Source organism: Brassica rapa, chromosome A05 (genome assembly GCF_000309985.2).
Source record: "Brassica rapa cultivar Chiifu-401-42 chromosome A05, CAAS_Brap_v3.01, whole genome shotgun sequence".
Taxonomy (NCBI): Eukaryota; Viridiplantae; Streptophyta; class Magnoliopsida; order Brassicales; family Brassicaceae; genus Brassica; species Brassica rapa.
This window is the reverse complement of record NC_024799.2, coordinates 4,061,007-4,077,963: the sequence shown is the minus strand read 5'-3', so window position 1 is coordinate 4,077,963 and position 16,957 is coordinate 4,061,007. Positions and strand designations below refer to the sequence as shown.

The 16,957-nt window shown below is 38.2% G+C and overlaps 6 protein-coding genes across 7 annotated transcripts; 3 read left to right on the top strand and 3 right to left on the bottom strand.

Moving 5' to 3' along the window:
- Positions 1-92: 92 nt before the first annotated feature.
- Positions 93-633, bottom strand: LOC103867185 (histone H4). The gene has a single exon (XM_009145232.3). The coding sequence runs from the start codon at positions 533-535 to the stop codon at positions 224-226; it is 312 nt and encodes a 103-aa protein (XP_009143480.1). The 5' UTR covers positions 536-633; the 3' UTR covers positions 93-223.
- A 242-nt stretch (positions 634-875) lies between these two features.
- On the top strand, positions 876-3,414 carry LOC103867184 (origin of replication complex subunit 2). The gene is made up of 6 exons (XM_009145231.3): positions 876-1,081; positions 1,597-1,758; positions 1,838-1,944; positions 2,152-2,284; positions 2,367-2,658; positions 2,748-3,414. Exons 2-6 carry the CDS (start codon positions 1,627-1,629, stop codon positions 3,173-3,175), a joined length of 1,092 nt encoding a protein of 363 aa, XP_009143479.1. The 5' UTR covers positions 876-1,081; positions 1,597-1,626; the 3' UTR covers positions 3,176-3,414.
- A 265-nt stretch (positions 3,415-3,679) lies between these two features.
- LOC103867183 lies at positions 3,680-5,828 on the bottom strand. The gene is made up of 2 exons (XM_009145230.3): positions 5,603-5,828; positions 3,680-5,521 (listed from the first exon to the last, which is right to left on the bottom strand). The coding sequence occupies exon 2, from the start codon at positions 5,444-5,446 to the stop codon at positions 3,965-3,967; it is 1,482 nt and encodes a 493-aa protein (XP_009143478.1). The 5' UTR covers positions 5,447-5,521; positions 5,603-5,828; the 3' UTR covers positions 3,680-3,964.
- Positions 5,829-6,547: 719 nt separating this feature from the next.
- On the top strand, positions 6,548-8,783 carry LOC103867182 (beta-glucuronosyltransferase GlcAT14C). 2 transcript variants are annotated; one of them, XM_009145228.3, is made up of 4 exons: positions 6,548-7,362; positions 7,816-7,891; positions 7,990-8,105; positions 8,192-8,783. In XM_009145228.3, exons 1-4 carry the CDS (start codon positions 6,864-6,866, stop codon positions 8,635-8,637), a joined length of 1,137 nt encoding a protein of 378 aa, XP_009143476.1. In that variant the 5' UTR covers positions 6,548-6,863; the 3' UTR covers positions 8,638-8,783. The 2 variants fall into 2 exon arrangements, with proteins under 2 accessions (XP_009143476.1, XP_009143475.1); XM_009145227.3 differs by having other exon boundaries at positions 6,864-7,362; positions 8,177-8,783.
- A 239-nt stretch (positions 8,784-9,022) lies between these two features.
- LOC103867181 (dof zinc finger protein DOF2.4) lies at positions 9,023-12,129 on the top strand. Its single transcript, XM_009145225.2, has 2 exons — positions 9,023-10,697; positions 10,880-12,129. Exons 1-2 carry the CDS (start codon positions 10,647-10,649, stop codon positions 11,804-11,806), a joined length of 978 nt encoding a protein of 325 aa, XP_009143473.1. The 5' UTR covers positions 9,023-10,646; the 3' UTR covers positions 11,807-12,129.
- Positions 12,130-15,929: 3,800 nt separating this feature from the next.
- LOC103867179 (60S ribosomal protein L36-2) lies at positions 15,930-16,905 on the bottom strand. The gene is made up of 3 exons (XM_009145224.3): positions 16,712-16,905; positions 16,303-16,502; positions 15,930-16,153 (listed from the first exon to the last, which is right to left on the bottom strand). The coding sequence occupies exons 1-3, from the start codon at positions 16,811-16,813 to the stop codon at positions 16,117-16,119; spliced, it is 339 nt and encodes a 112-aa protein (XP_009143472.1). The 5' UTR covers positions 16,814-16,905; the 3' UTR covers positions 15,930-16,116.
- Positions 16,906-16,957: the final 52 nt, after the last annotated feature.

The window sequence follows — 16,957 nt, the reverse complement described above, 5'->3', positions numbered from 1 at the left end:
TAATAACGAAACCAGTTAATGAAGACAATAAGTTGTTTAATTTGTTCTTAATCAGCACCGTTCAGCTTATCAAACTCTAAAGACACCGTAAATTTGTTAAAAGCGTTTTCATTAACTTCAGATCACCGAAACATTCGAAAAGAAACCATAACAACAGCTTAAAGCTCTTAACAAACCCTAAAAACAACCAAACGAGATTTACAAAAACCCTAATCCAATCCCCTCAGCCGCCGAACCCATACAGAGTCCTCCCCTGCCTCTTCAACGCGTACACAACATCCATCGCCGTCACAGTCTTCCTCCTCGCGTGCTCAGTGTAAGTCACAGCGTCGCGAATCACATTCTCGAGAAAGATCTTGAGAACGCCGCGAGTCTCCTCGTAGATCAACCCGCTGATACGCTTCACGCCGCCTCTTCTCGCTAAACGGCGAATCGCCGGCTTGGTGATGCCCTGGATGTTGTCGCGGAGAACCTTCCTGTGCCTCTTGGCTCCTCCCTTTCCAAGTCCCTTTCCTCCCTTACCACGCCCAGACATTTTCTTTTTCTCGGGAAAGTTTTTAAAATCAGAGAAAAAAAAAAGGAAGTAGTTTTTTCACACGTGTGGAGGAGAGTGCGATGTGTGGATCTGAGAGGGTGGTGAGATGGTTATATAGGAGGGAGCATACAACTTTGTGTTTTCTGTTTTTCCATTTCTCGGGGACGATATGATCCGTTGGATTGTATTTTTAATCTACGGTTGCTAATCTCGATCCGCGTGATTTAATTTTATTGGCTAACGTCTTTGACATATCATAAGAACCGTTGGATTCATTTTTCCCGTGTGATACGGGTATTGGGAGCCTGTGAACCGTAGATTTTATATTACTAAAACGGCGTCGTTGTACTTTAACCGGGAAGATGAAGAAAAAGGCGCGGGAAAATAAAAAACGGCATCGTTTATCAATTCGTAGGGGATAATACTAATTCGCCGCCGGTTGCTTCCATCTTCTCGTCGGAGTCTCACCGACTTGAATCCTCCTAACTTCATCAACTCACTTCGCTGGAAACTGAAAAGCACAATTGAATTTACGATTCTGTGAAGGTAAATTCACGTTCTGTTGATTGCGTCTGATCTCATTTGTTATCAGAATAGTTCCAGTGATGATGATGATCCTAGGAAGTTGTATTGCGTCTAAGTTATTCATTGAACTGTTTCGATACTAATTTGAATGTGTTTTGTTAATTTTGATTGAAGTTATAAGACAAAAGCCTCTTTAAAAATCAGAACTTTAGTTTGTTAGTTCAGAACTCAAACTTGTCTGATGAATTGTTATATTAATATTTTCTGATGGCTGTTGTCTCAGTAGAATCTTGAGTCATTGTTTCTTTACGACAATGGAGGACATAGACAACATGTAGCGATGCTAATTTGGGTATGTTTGGTTAATTTTGATTAAAAGAGTGTTCAAGTGAAGTTATATGGTTTGGGTAAATAAGACAAAGGTCTCTTTAAAAATCAGAACTTTTAGTTTGTTATTTCAGAACTCAAGCTTGTCTGATGAACTTAATTGTTATAGAAAATATCAGTACTATATGTTCTGATGTTTGTTGTTTCAGGAGACTCTTGAGTTAAGGTTCTTTACGACAATGGAGGACATAGACAACATAGAGGAAGATGAATTTGGTTTCTCAAGAAACTATTTTCTGGCGAAAGAGTTGGGTGGGTCAAGTAAGCGGTCAGCGCGCAAGCTCTCTGATATTAGTCTCGTTGATGAACAGGTGATTTTGGGTTTTTGTCTCCGTAATATATGTTTAATGTGAAACATTGCTTTCCTTTGACAAGTTGATTGTGTCTCAGGAGCTTAGAGAAACAGCGTTTAATATTGAAACAAAGCATGAGAAAGAGATTGATGAGCTTCTGAACGAGTACAAGACTATGTACCCGAAGTGGGTCTTTGAACTCAGGTAAGAAAGGCTCTTGCTTTCCTATAAAACTTTGGTCTTAGAGATGAGGTTAGAACCATGGTAATCTGTTTAGAAAGATATAACATGGTTTGAATCTATTTCTGGTGCTCCTGTAATTAATAAAGACATTGATGGCTCCTGCTATGTGATCTTCTCCCATCAGTCACCATGCTGTTGTGTCTTCTCATTTCATTGTGCTGATTCCAGGTGTGGCTTTGGCCTTCTTATGTACGGCTTTGGATCTAAAAAAGGTTTGCTTGAAGATTTTGCTTCATCTTCTTTGACTGAGTATTCTGTTGTTGTCATCAATGGCTACCTTCCTTCAGTAAATCTAAAACAGGTACACTTACGTTAGTTTGGATGTAGACTATCTTGCTGTAAAGAAAATGGTTTTACAAGTCATCTATGGTTTGCAAATTCAGGTTCTTTTAGCAATAGCTGAACTTCTCTCTGAGCAGTTAAAATCTAGAAGGAAGAGTTCTGGGAGCTTGGCTAAAGGTCAAGAAGCATTCCCTTCACGCTCCGTTGATGATATACTTTCCTTTATAAATGGCTCACAGTCCGAAGACAAAGACTGCTTCATATGCGTTGTTGTTCATAACATTGACGGCCCTGCTCTAAGAGATCCTGAGTCCCAACAAACTCTCGCCCAGCTTGCTGCCTGTTCGCACATACGCATTATTGCCTCCATCGACCATGTCAACGCTCCCTTATGTAAGCGTTGTTCTCCACCTCTCTAGTCTCTTGATGATCTTTTGCACGACTTCTTTGTCCTGAGGCGATGTTTCTTGTTCTCATTGCAGTGTGGGACAAGAAAATGGTGCACAAACAGTTTAACTGGCTATGGCACCACGTTCCAACATTTGCACCATACAAGGTCGAAGGCGTATTCTTCCCACTGGTTCTTGCACAGGGAAGCACCGCTCAAACCGCTAAAACAGCGGCCATTGTCTTGCAGAGTTTGACACCAAACGCTCAGAACGTCTTCAAGATTCTCGCTGACTACCAACTTTCTCACCCGGATGAAGACGGCATGCCCACTGAAGATCTGTATTCAGCCTCACGTGAACGCTTCTTTGTGAGCAGTCAAGTGACTCTCAACTCTCATCTCACGGAGTTTAAAGATCATGAGCTGGTTAAGACCAAGAGAAACTCTGATGGACAAGAGTGTTTGAACATACCTCTCTCTTCGGATGCACTCCGACAGCTCTTGCTTGATCTCAGTCAGTAAGCCTCAGTTGTATCAAATTCTCCTGTGGTATGATTCATCTTTTTTGCTTGAACGAATGAGTGTAATGTATTACACATTTGATTGAAAGTTATAATCAGCACTCAAAATTAATACAGTAGATTGGTACAATCTGAGATCACAACATTTTTTTCTTTGTACAAACTAGTTATGGGCACATTTATTTCGAACCGAAAAACTGAACTAACAAACAAGTTCAGTTCGGGTTTGGATATTATGAATTATCTGAGTATGTTTTCTATCTCTATGATCAAAAAATTGAGACCGAACTATAATCAAATGTCTATAATATAGTTTATATTGTTGCAAATACTAATCATATTTAGTTTTATAAAATCAAATGTTTTAAAATACTATCTATAAATCAAAAACCTAAATACTTTTCATCCAAAGTATTTAAAATTATTTCATATTAGCTGGTTCTTAACTTTTTTTACCTGAACCAAATCTAAAACTGAAGTAACCAAACCAAACCGAAAACTAAAATAACCGAACCATTAAACCAAATTTTCTAATATACAGAACCGAAAACTGAGAATAAACCAAACCAAACCGATACCCGAAATTCCAAGGCCTAGTACAAACCCAACTTCAATCTAGGGTAAGGTTGATTCAACCATAACGTACACAAGATTGCAATGTGTTGAATAATCTCATTAAAACAGTGAAAAACGTCTATATATATCAAATGGCAAACATCAATGAGATATATATGATGACTCCTATAAGCTTCTACATACGAGAAACATGTAACAGAACGTCCTCTCTTTTTTATGTCAACATAAGATCGTTTCCTCCAAGATGCGGACGCAGACACACCCTCACCTCATGCTCTTCCGGACCAGCTCTAAGCTTCGGGACGAGTATCTCAAGAACCGAACCAGGCCCATCGTAATACGCTTCAATATTCGCATCTTCAGGGATACGAGTCGATAACGCTACCTCTCTCACAAACTCTCCCGGTGGGCAATGCTCGGAAGCTGGATCAGTCAGCTTAAACGTCCTGTCATGTCTCTTGATGAAAGGCACGCGCGACGTGCTGACGCACGAGACTTTAATGATACCGTGCGTGAGAGTGTTCCTCCACGAGACTTTCACGCTGTTCAGATCCACGAAAGGAAGGGTGATTATAATCAAGTAGCCTTCCTCGTCTTCGTATATGGTCTTTGCAGCTGTAACAGGCCCGTGAACATTTTTCATGGCTCCGGTGAAATCGTTAGACCAGTTCGGTAGCTCACTCTGGTGAGCTTCTATAGCAGGAGGTAAGCAAGACTCTTCTTCATTGATCCCATTCGAGAACATGTCTTTCCTCTTCTTGTGACTAGAGGGAGATACATCGGTTCCTTCACCATTGGATGGCTGAGTCGAAAGATTGAGACCCGAACCATTGAGTAACTTCTTAGAGTTGTTGTTCTTCAACGCAGGTGGCTGCCTCTCGAGCTCAAACTCAGTGTTCGGAAGGTTCCTCCACGAGCCAAAGTCGCTAGCTTCAGGCGGGATCGCGAAGTTCAAGTCCCTACCCGTAAGCTCCATCCATCTCTTCCTCTCTTCCTCATCGAGACAAGCGAGGTTCGGGGAAGGAACAAGCTCAATCCCATGAACACACTGCGGATTCGACAACCCTCTATATTGCTTCCTCTGCATCCTATGAGACCTCGCGAACCCTTTCTCAGAACTAAACGGAAACAAACGGTCCCCTTGCCTCGAGTGCCCGTTCATGTAACTCCTAAGCTGCATCTTCCCTAGAGCATTCTCGGGTCTCTCTTTAAACACCCACATGTACATGTTCTCCATGTCGTGCTGGACTAAAAACACATCAAGCTTCAGATCGGTTTTATCGAAACCAGACATCCCGTTGCTGTCGCGGACGATCTTGGCCTTCGACTTGTCGTTCAACGCGGGCTTGAAGTAGAAGCTGAAGAAGAACCAAGCTCCCCAGACGCTGTCCACACGCTTAGCGCATTTCCGACCGGCTTTGGGGACGACGCTCATGTAGTTCTCGGTCTCGTAGGCTTGCGAGCCTAACCCGACATCGAGAATGTCGCAGGAATCTAAGTTCCACGGCTGAGGAGGAGGGCTTCGCTCGGCGGAGAGAGGGAGGTTGATGTCGGGAGGGCCGGAGAGGAGAGATTGGCGGTTGTTGTTCATCTCCAAATCAAGCTCCTCGTGTGAAGAAGCACTTGAGTCCATTGATAACAGAGTCGAAGGGTGATGATTCTCCATGGATAAGACGTTAATCCAGGAATCTACCATTGACCCTCATCTCCAATAACGATCTTCTCTAATAAAGACGCCTCCTTTATCTCAAAGGTGTCAACTTTGAAACTCCTAACAGTGAATTACAACAGAGATCGGATTAAGTCTTTGTGTAATAGATAAGGACAGACGAGAGAGAAAGAGAAAGTAAACCCTTTTGTGAAGATAAGCTCCAGAAGCTGCTAAGAGGGTATCGTCGTCATCATCAATTACTCTCTTTTGGGTATTGACCGGACGGACACAAGAACAAATCTAAGTTTTCTTCTTCTTCTTGTTCCTCTTTTTGGTCTAGAGAGAGAGGAAACGCCTGCCCTGGATGAAACCGTGGAAAGGTTCTGCCGTTACTTAACGGTGACGTTTAATGTATTGGCTGTCTGTTTACACACCGTTAAATAGATTCTTTTTTTTGCGCGTTAGTAATGCATGTGGCCTAAGCCTCATATTCTGTGGGCTTAGTCTTTAATAAACAACCTGAAAGCTCAATTCACTGGCCCATTAACATACGACCCAAACCCGAAGATTTTGGTGGCACCGACAAGTGACAACCACCAAATGAAGATTTTTTTGTTCATTATAACATGTCTTACTTGTCGGAAATAATCCGGTCTTGTAATGAGAGAATCGCACCGGTGGCGGAAAACGCCGAGTTTCGGCAACCAATAGAGATGACAATTGGCATCACGGTCTACCTGATGCTTCTAGCTTAGGCTTCCAATGTTTACAACTGTTACGTCCCGCACCGCAGTTAACAGTAACAAAAATCTTTACATATACCATATATCTATACATTTATATAATTGTTAAAACCGCACCGCAGTTGAACCGCTTGTCCCGCACTGCTCAAACCGCAGTCACCTTTCAGAACCTTAGGCTCCGAATGGTAACTGCAAGTTTAGCGGTGCGGGATAAGCGGTTCAACTGCGGTTACAGTTATAAAAACCTATAGATATATGGTATATGTAAAGATTTTTGTTACTGTTAACTGCGGTACGGTGCGGTTTATAACATTCAAAGCTTTAGTTTAGTTTGAATTTTTCTTTTATTTTTTTAATTTATTTATGATTTGTAAATATTTATTGTGACTGTAAGCAATTTATGTCAATTTATTTGATGTAACATTCTTCTGTTGCTTCGTAACTCCGTAAGCAACAGACAACAGTGAGTATGTCTGACGTTGACTCTTCTCCATAGCAAGCTCATCCAACGGTGTACAACGATCCCATTATAATCGTTCGGTTCAAATTCATTCATGTCTTCCAATTAAAACGACATCGTTTAACCATGACAAAACGTTTTTTAAATAATTAAAACACCAAACTTTCGTCTTCTTCCCGGCTTTACCTTCTCTCTCTCTCCACCACCGTCGAGCTCAGATCTGACTTCTCATGTCCCGGAGAATCTTAAACTCACGATCATGAAAAGATCTCACATTTCTTCTCCTCGCTCTTGCTCTTTCTCTCGCCCAGCGATCTCGCTGCTCTTTGTCATCCTCCTGTTCCTCCTGGGTTTAACACTAACCTCCCGAAAACCATCCGGTTCACTCCCAAACCGGATCCTAACCGGGAAACCCAACATCCCCAAGCTCGCATACCTGGTAACAGGCACGAAAGGAGATGCGAAACGAGTGAAGCGTCTCCTCAGAGCGATACACCATCCTCGAAACTACTATCTTCTCCATCTCGACCTTCAAGCCTCCGACGAAGAAAGGATGGATCTTGCCAAGTACGTGAGGTCGGAGAAGGAGAAGATGAGGAACGTTATGGTGATGGGTTTGGCCGACTTGGTGACGGAGAAAGGTCCGACTATGTTAGCTAGCACGCTCCACGGTGTTGCGATTCTGTTGAAGAAGGCTGAGGATTGGGATTGGTTTATTAATCTTGGTTCCTCTGATTATCCTCTCATGCCTCAAGATGGTACAGCTTTTACTCAAATCTTAAACCGGTTTTATTGTAATTGATTGGCTTGAACCGGTTTTATTGGTTTGTGAATTTTGTTTATGGTGTGTGGTTGGTTCTCTTTTAGACAATGTTGAATTGTATAGAATTGGTGTTTTGTTATCCAACATCAAATGAATATGAGCTTAGGAGTTGATTGGCTCATGTGTGTTGGCTTGAACCGGTTTTATTGGTTCATGAATCTAATATATGGTGTAATTGATTCTCTTGTAGATTATTATATTGAATTGTATGGTTTTGATTGTCCCCTTCATCTTTTGTAGACAAGAATTTGGAAGAAATGTATTTGATTGGCTTCTGTGTGTTGACTTTAATTAGCCTTGGACTTGAGTGTAAAACATAAGAGTGTGTCTGAAATGTTTTGTCTTGGCTTCGACTTATTGTACTTTTGGTTATTTTTGTCGGTTACAGATATTTTGCATATCTTCTCATACTTGCCTCGTTACCTGAACTTCATTGAGCACACAAGCAACATCGGTTGGAAAGAGTGAGTGCTAATATTACGTATACCAACATGGAATGTTCTCTGTTTTATATTTAGAAACACATCATTTGTGTAAACAGCTCTAACTGTAAATTTTGCAGGAACCAGAGGGCAAGACCTATCATTATAGATCCTGGCTTTTACCATTCGAAGAAATCTGGTGTCTTTTGGGCTAAAGAACGAAGATCATTGCCTGCTTCCTTCAAACTTTTCATGGGTGCAAAAAAAAAACATTTCCTATTATTCCTTGTTCATTCTTATTCTAAGTGTATGATTATTTTCTAATAGGGTCAACAAGTGTAGCTCTAACAAGACCGTTCCTCGAGTTCTGCATATGGGGATGGGACAACCTCCCAAGAACGCTATTAATGTACTACACCAACTTCCTTCTGTCATCAGAAGGCTATTTTCAGACAGTTGTGTGCAACAACAAAGATTATCAGAACACAACTGTTAACCACGACTTGCACTACACGCACTGGGATACTGTTCTGCAGCAGCGAGCCCTGAATCTAACGGTTGAGGATTTTCATGACATGGTCCAAAGCGGGGCGCCGTTTGCAAGGGAGTTTCGAGAGGATGATCTCGTACTTGATAAGATTGACGCCGAGCTGCTTAGTCAAACGGACGGTGGATTGGGGTTGAAGACTCAGGAGGTTGTAAAACCAACGGTGGCTTGGAAGAGGCTAGAGAAGCTCATGGTTAAGCTTCTTGATCATGAGAATTTCAGGGCTAAGCAATGTAAATAGTTTTCTATTTTCTCTTGGTTATTGATTTTATTCTTCCAATCATTGTTTTTCATGTGAAGTTTCTTTGGCCTTTGTAATATATTTGTAGTATTTACTTATATATGGTCAATCAATCTCATCAACATATAATCAAATTGTCTTTACCAGATCACTTTCGTTTAGCTGGAAAATGACAAAATACAGATATTTAAATATTTACTTATATATGGTTAATCGCATCAACTTACAAATGTTTTTAGCTGATTAGTTTTGTTTAGCTGCAAAATGACAAAATATAGAAAATCAAATATGCGGAGATAAATAAAAGAAAAGTATTGTAAACTTGCAGAATGATTGCTGAAAAACTGCATTGGTAAAAATCGTTGAACTGCATAACGATTCTATTGTGATTCTGAGCTTACAAAATCAAAGCCATTCATTTAAGTTATTTGTCAGTGTAACTCTAAAGTCTTAAGCCATTCTATTTTATCACTGTCTTTTGTTTGTTACACATCTCAAAATGATTAAGCTGCAAAATCACAAAATAGTAGTAGAAAATTGTGCCTACAAAACAAAAGCCATTTATTGAAGTGTTCGGCTTTTTCTGTTTTACCTAAAATCATTGCATATTTGTCAGTCTATCAAATTGGTTTAACCAAAACGGCTTTATTTGTGATATATGGCTCAGATTGGTATAACCAAAATAGTTTTTTTTTTGTTTAAACCAAAATAGTTTCTTTGTTACACATAAGCTCAGATTGGTGCAAAATGACAAAACAGTTATAAATAAAATATGAAATCTATCAAAGTTTGTGAGGAATATTTTGCAGAATGTTAAGTTAAACTTAGAAAAGAAGCCTTGGGAAATGAACCGAAGGTCCAAACTTCAATGTATAGGGAGATGGAGAGAGTAAGAGTCACGCTGTTCGAGGGAGCGTGAAGATCAATCACATCTACGAGAGAGATATTGCCATGCAGAGAAAAAAAGCAAAGCAAGAGGGAACATGATGGACCGGTCACGATGCTTCGACTGTCTTCCAACGACCAAAGCACCCATTCTACTCACTTTTCCTAATTTCAATCTCTTTGATCTTCTTTTCTGTTTTTCAAATAATTATACTAAATCATTATATGATCAACGATCCTATTAACAATCATTATGTAACACCTCGAAGTTCGGTCTACATAACACCTTTGTCTCCTAAATTCACTCCATATATTCTACTCAGATCAATCTAGACAGAAATCAACTATCTAATCACTCTTACCGAGAGATACTTCATTCTTTAAGTTGATCAATCTATACCAAAAAAACACCTCGTAGTCATTATTTTAAGGGACAAGGGTTAACTTTACAAGTTTACATAGGGACAGCATCCAATTCGATTACATATTGTCTTTGAATGGGTTTCTAATTAATAACAAAAGCAAAATATTTTTTTAGTTATCATGGGTTCATACTAATCAGAGTTGATTTTGTCTCTATAGACATCATATATCAAGAATATACTTCTATTTATAACATGACAATTCAACATTAGTCAAATAATAACGAGGTATATATCTGTGGATCTATTAAGCGATGACCATCACAAGGCAACAAAATAAAAGCAAATGTACTAATATATATTTGTGTATGAAACTATTGATAAGAAATTTAAACCCTAACTAAAGCAAGAAAACAAAAAGAATCATGTCAGTCCCACCCCATATGGAACACAAACCCTAATAATTACATATATAACAATTATTTTCGTATACCCCCACACAAAATATTGTATAAGCATATGCATATATATATATGGACATAAATATATATAAAGGTTCGTACCCACTTTTAATTTTAGCCATCTTCATTCTCACACTCAACCTCCTCCTCTTTCCCTTCATTCTCTTTGTGTTTTTTTTTCCTTCGATCTGATTCCTCTAGTAGATCTAGTTCCAATATCACCCACCAAGAAAAAAAAAGACAAGAATATAACTTTACTTTAAGAATTTTGAAGAATAAAATCAAAAGAGAGAGTATAACCATGGTTTTCTCCTCCATCCAGGCTTATCTTGATTCATCCAACTGGCAACAAGTAAGTTCTGTACAATTCCATATATACGAACTTTTTATATATGAGACCAAAAAAAAATTTTAGTATAATACATGCTAAAATTTGTGAATCAAACTCTTCTTGCTTAGCATGTTCTTGAATATTATTGTTCACTTTCAATATAATTCCTTATTCTTTTTTCACATTTGTTTAAATTATTTTAGGCTCCTCCGAGTAATTATAATCAGGGAGGCGCAGGAGCCTCAGCAACCGGAGGTCATGATCTTCCTCCTCAGCTGCAGCCACAATCCCACCCGCTGTCTAACGGTAGCGGAGGCAGCGGCTCGATCCGACCAGGATCGATGGTGGACAGAGCAAGACAAGCAAACGTAGCCATGCCCGAAGCGGCACTAAAATGTCCAAGATGCGAATCCACCAACACCAAGTTCTGCTACTTCAACAACTACAGCCTCACTCAGCCACGCCACTTTTGCAAAACCTGCCGGAGATACTGGACACGTGGCGGTGCCCTCCGCAACGTCCCCGTGGGCGGTGGCTGCCGGAGAAACAGGCGTACTAAAAGCAGCAGCAACAACAATAGCAGCACCGCCACTAGCAACAACACAAGCTTCTCCTCCGCTGCCTCAGGGAATGCATCCACCATCAGCGCGATTCTCTCCTCGAACTATGGAGGAACCCATGAGAATATCTTGAGTCAGATTTTGTCTCCAGGGAGGTTAATGAATCATAACTATAATCATCATCTAGGAGATCTCACAGATAATACAAAAACAGACAACAACATGAGCTTGTTGAACTATGGAGGATTGAGTCAAGACTTGAGGTCAATCCACATGGGAGCTTCTGGTGGCTCTCTTATGAGCTGTGTTGATGAGTGGAGAACGGCGTCGCATCATCAGCAGCCGCAGATTTTGGGAGGTGGAAACTTGGAGGACTCTAATCCTAACCCATCTTCAAATGGGTTTTACCCTTTTGAGTCACCGAGGATAACTTCTGCGTCGATATCATCTGCTTTAGCGTCGCAGTTTTCTTCGGTTAAAGTTGAAGATAATAATCCTTACAAATGGGTTAATGTCAATGGTAATTGCTCTTCCTGGACTGATCTTTCTACGTTTGGCTCTTCTCGTTGAGTTCAACCAACAACAAAAAGAAACAAAAAAAGAAACTAGAGGGTACTTATTGATGAAAAACCCTAGTTACTAATTATTAGGTTTCTTTTATCTTGTTTTACGTTTTTTTGTTTAGTTTATGATATTGGTGTTTACGACTTCCCTTGTTCTCTATATATGGTTCTAGGTGTGTAGCTTAAGTTACTAGGTGTGTCTGAGACTGTTCCTATGTTGTATCAGCACTTCCGTTGTTACATTTGAGTTTGATGTCTTAGATGGCTATCTATATATTTGTCAATCGTATTAAAGTCATGATATGTTGAATGAGCTAGTTTTATTTCTCACTAGTATAGTCAAAATATTATATATTGTTCTAAACCTTATATGGCGTTTTTTTTTTTTTGGGGTCAATAATTTCTCTGGACTTCCTTACAATTCAGTCAATTATGTTTAGTTACTTAGTAAACTACATTGTTCTCAACCGAACTGCCAAACACTATTTTGGTCTAAATGACTCTTCCTGAGTTGATCTCCTCTCTTCTCTCCAATTTGAATAAAATATAGAATTGAAAGAAAATTGACCAAAAAGATAAACGACATATTAATCTTTAACGAGCTAATCAACCTCCTTTCATTATGATAGATAGAGTTTAATCTCGCCAGAAACTGTCTTGAAAGTATCACTAGGACTTGATTCTGAAGGTTCTCACCATAGCTAATAGTACATCTCCAGCTGAACCTCTGTTTATATGGAATTTTTATTTAAATATAAAAGTAAGAATGATTTTTTGTAAAAAACGAAAGTCACCAAATAATCTATTAGATGAAACTCTGTTAAAAGAGAGCATTAGAACCACGCAAATTGCCAGTGAGAGACTTGTCATGTGGATGAAGAGAAAGGTTTTAGGAACCAAATCTGAAGACGTAGGCTTGATAGGCAAGGTGAGGTTTGGCGGAAAGATCTTTAGAAAGGAACAATAGACGTGCCTATGGATGTTTTAATGTCTCACATAAACATTTTAATGAACCACTAAGAATATAACATTTCTAATTTTTATGTTTAAACGTATGTTTTATAGAATTCAAATTTTTCTGTTGAAAAGATTTCTTTAGAATTGAGATGACGGCTGTATTTTCTTACATGTGACTATGAAACATTTGAGAAGGACAGAAGCAGAGAATCAATGTCGGGGTGAGAATTTTAATCTTTGGAAGGCGTGGACACAACTCACTAGGCGACAGATTTGCTTTTTTGTCAGTTTGTGTGGACCTCGTCTTCCATTTTTCACTGTTAAGTGTTAGAAGAGGTCATTCTCAAGTCTCTGCTGATTTGGTCATTATTGGAGTTTCTCTCCTCTAGTCCCATTGTCCCATTTACCGGAGATTACTGGCTACTTTTTTACATCAATTTTTACGTTATAAACGGTAATACGTAACCGTTAAAAGAATGATAATTTAGCAAAAAAAGTTTTCCCACACTTAACTTTATCCTATTAATTGAATTTATAAATTTAAACAAGATTTTCTTTTGTCAATTGAGAGTAAATTAGAATTTGAAACAATATAAAGGAAAACATTCATTTTCTTTTAACAATCTAAACAAAATATAAATAGCTATAACAAGTTTACCAAAAAAAATATTTTGTTTTGGGACCCAAAAGAGGAGGGATTGGTTCACAATGAAAGAAAAGAATCAAAATTAGATGATTGCTCTGCTTTTGCAAGTACCAATGTCTGCTCACCAATATGGAATAAAGCACATTCAAACCTATAAAGCTACGCCACATCATAAAAACCTGTCCGATCTCCTAATAGTTGAGTTATTTTGATTTAAATAGTAGTACTAAACATAATCATCACCATAGTATTCAAAGTTGCCTGTTTTTACTTGTTATCATATTGACATCATCACAGTTTGAATTAACTGATAGTATCCAGTTTTCGACTAGAATGAAATTAAAATAATTACAAATTGTTCATAATATAAAAGAAATGTAAAGGAACGTAAAATCAAGATATATAGGATATTGTAACTTGTAAGGCAGGGTTACTATATATGATAATATGAGAATCCTCAACAGAAGAATTGTAGCATGGGGCTCAGAAATCCAAGCTAAATTTTGTCACCTTATAATGTATGTATCTCTGTGCATATGTGCAGGTCTAGCATATATAGACGACGACCAGCATATTTGTGTACTTTGGATACATCAGCCTTCACTTTACAGCATGTACATAATAAAGCAACATTTATACATAATCTCAAAATTTGTTTTTTCACAGATACAATTTCTTTTTAACCAATACTTTCTTTATAAAAACATTCCCCCAAAACAAAATCATAATTTTGGAATTTGTATGGTTATATTAGAAAAAACATGAGTTGAAATTGTTCGACTGCAAAGGTGCCCGTTTTGTAAGAAATTTATCAACCTTCTCAAACATGCTCTTGCTTTACTGTTTCTTAATATTTTAACACCTGCACTAGGTCCCAAGGGCCCTCCCAGATCAAATAATGCGGTGTGTTATTCAAAACTGAAGATCTTGGTCATTTACTAATCACGTCCATTTTGGCCAACGTAAGTGAACTAATCAATCCAACACTAGATGAGACAGCCCACTGATAAATCGAGACTGGAGATAAGACATAAAAAGAGTAGAGATGTTATATTGGTTCCTAAAAGTACTAAAACATCTGATAAAAACATGTCTATCCAAATAATATTTAGAACTTTATGATACTAATAAAACAAATGACGTTGCATTTCTTACAAGACAATTACAATAATTTTAATTATTCATAACGATAACATTAACATCTAGCTATAATGAATGTGGTACAACCGTACAAGAGAATGTAGGAATCAAATATAAAAGGCTTGATTCAGACCACATCAAGCCAATATTTTGAGACCTTACAAAAGATGGCTTGATTTTGACCCGGCCTGTATAGGACTAGTTCCACTAGGTCGGATCAAACCATGATCAAACCATGCTGAAACATCAGAAGACGATATTTTGTATGGTTTTATGGTTAACCATATGCAGTTTGATCTGTACAAAATTACATAGTGGAACCGATTAACCTTTCTCTCCTAAAAGATTAAAATTATTTCCTGACGGTTTAGGCAGGGTCGTTATACTAAACTTGCTCTATTATAGTGTAATTGTTACCAATTGAAATGAGAGCAATATTGTATTATATTTGCCGATTTTGAGAAAAAGAAAAATCATGTGCAGCATTTGCATTTCTATATCAAAACTGCATCTTATTGCTTTGTAGTGGAGTTATTTTGTGGCTTGTACATAAGGATATTGTGAGGGATTAGACAATAGCATTTATAGTATGTAGATGCCACAAGTTTCCAAAGGAAGATATCCTAAAGATTAAACTGAACTTTGAGTAACAAGAAAAGTTTATAAAAAAATTTAATTCACAACAAAACATTTTCAACTGAATTAAATTTCTTTATCTACCACCGCGAGTTGAACATGACTACATGGAAATATACTTACGTTCATAAATAAATAAAAAATACAAAAGGATCTAGAGTCTCTATCATCTTTTAGGTGTTTGAAATTGATCTAGAGTCTCTATAAGGATCATACAAGTGGAAATAAAGTGGTGAAGGGATTATAATCTCTTAGATTACTCTGTCACGTTTCTTCCTCGCGGCGTCATCAACCACACACGTTCTTCAATTTTAAACCAAAGATTCCTGATTAGCCAGCCACACTTTTAAAAAGTACACTAACGTTTTTCTGTGTTTTACATAATCATGCATAAGCTTATATTACCTAACTTTAGGACATGTAAATCCACATCAGCCGAGTTTACATACCAGAAAGATGAAATGAAAACATCAGTTTACAACCCATGCTCTTTCTTGGTAAATATTATGTGGCATGCGTGAGTAAAAATTATTCGATAACAAGAGCTTAGTAGAAACATAATGTGTGTGCAATGCATCAAAGTGAATGGATCTTAAGAAACTAGCTTGGTCTATGTTGCTTCTGTTGTTTCCAGAAGTTATAAAGATCCATTACCAGAAACAGTTTTTGAAACATTAGGTTGCGACAAGTAAGGTCGTTTTGGTTGTTATTTGGGCTATTGAGTTTCAGGCCTACTTTAACAAATGGCACAGGGAGTAAAACAATTGCATAAAAGTAATTAACAAGTTCAAAAAAGCTTTAATAGAACATAGTGAAGCAAACATTAAATCCATATTTCTAACAAAACACAACATAAAGGTCTTTTGAGCATATAAAGCTGATTGGCAAGAGCGAACAAAATGACTTAATACTCCGATAACATAGAAGACTTAACATGTTTATTTCTTCTTCTCAGTAACACCACCACCACCAGACCTGCAAGACAAAAACCAAAGTTCAGTAAACCTTACTTCAGTAGAAAAAAACACAACTAAATATCTTCGAGAAATGAAAAGACAAGTCAACAAGAGATTCTTGTAAGAAACGCAAAGAATCGTTTAATGACTGGGGGTTGAACAGTGTACCTCATCTTACGGAGAACACTAGACATCTCCTCTCTCTTTCGCTTGGCTCTCTTGTGGGTACCCAACTTCCTCTTAGCGACCTTGAGAGCCCTCTTGTCCTTACCAACCTTGAGAAGCTCAGTGATTCTCTTCTCGTAAGGAGCAAATCCAGCAACCTCCCTGATCAGTGATCTGATGAACAATGTCCTCTTGCTCGTTTTCTACAAAGATCCAAAACGAACACCTCAATACAACATCATTTCTCAATCACTGTATTGAATCTAACTAAATATTCAATCAAAACTATGAATCCACATGCTCAACTATTATTCAACAAGAAGTATCAAACATAGATTCAGTCAAAACTAAGCATATCATTCAGACAAGACATTATTTGTCTGAAAGAAGTAAGAGATGGAGAGATGCATACCCCTTTGCGAGAGTTGGGACGAGGAGCCAACTCGCGTCTGGTGACGACGTGACCTTTGTTCAGACCAACGAACAGACCAGTCTTCACTTGAGGTGTTGCCATTTTTTTCTCTCTCAGCAGCCGCTACAAACACTTAAGAGAAAGGCAAATTTATTATATACAGCGAGAAATTGGAAAACCCTAGCATTTTCTTATAAGTGGGCCTAATTACTTATTGGGCTAGATTGTTCTAAGATAGTGGGCCTA

Bases quoted from the DNA above. Each gene is read 5' to 3' on its own strand.
- LOC103867179 (XM_009145224.3), bottom strand. From the start codon at position 16,813: ATGGCAACACCTCAAGTGAAGACTGGTCTGTTCGTTGGTCTGAACAAA. The intron at 16,503-16,711 runs GTATGCATCTCT...GGATCTTTGTAG, and splicing joins GTCCCAACTCTCGCAAAGGG to AAAACGAGCAAGAGGACATT. The intron at 16,154-16,302 runs GTACACTGTTCA...TTTGTCTTGCAG, and splicing joins AGTGTTCTCCGTAAGATGAG to GTCTGGTGGTGGTGGTGTTA.
- LOC103867182 (XM_009145227.3), top strand. From the start codon at position 6,864: ATGAAAAGATCTCACATTTCTTCTCCTCGCTCTTGCTCTTTCTCTCGC. The intron at 7,363-7,815 runs GTACAGCTTTTA...TGTCGGTTACAG, and splicing joins TCCTCTCATGCCTCAAGATG to ATATTTTGCATATCTTCTCA. The intron at 7,892-7,989 runs GTGAGTGCTAAT...TAAATTTTGCAG, and splicing joins AGCAACATCGGTTGGAAAGA to GAACCAGAGGGCAAGACCTA.
- LOC103867184 (XM_009145231.3), top strand. From the start codon at position 1,627: ATGGAGGACATAGACAACATAGAGGAAGATGAATTTGGTTTCTCAAGA. The intron at 1,945-2,151 runs GTAAGAAAGGCT...TGCTGATTCCAG, and splicing joins AAGTGGGTCTTTGAACTCAG to GTGTGGCTTTGGCCTTCTTA. The intron at 2,285-2,366 runs GTACACTTACGT...TTGCAAATTCAG, and splicing joins CTTCAGTAAATCTAAAACAG to GTTCTTTTAGCAATAGCTGA.
- LOC103867181 (XM_009145225.2), top strand. From the start codon at position 10,647: ATGGTTTTCTCCTCCATCCAGGCTTATCTTGATTCATCCAACTGGCAA. The intron at 10,698-10,879 runs GTAAGTTCTGTA...AAATTATTTTAG, and splicing joins ATTCATCCAACTGGCAACAA to GCTCCTCCGAGTAATTATAA.
- LOC103867183 (XM_009145230.3), bottom strand. From the start codon at position 5,446: ATGGTAGATTCCTGGATTAACGTCTTATCCATGGAGAATCATCACCCT.
- LOC103867185 (XM_009145232.3), bottom strand. From the start codon at position 535: ATGTCTGGGCGTGGTAAGGGAGGAAAGGGACTTGGAAAGGGAGGAGCC.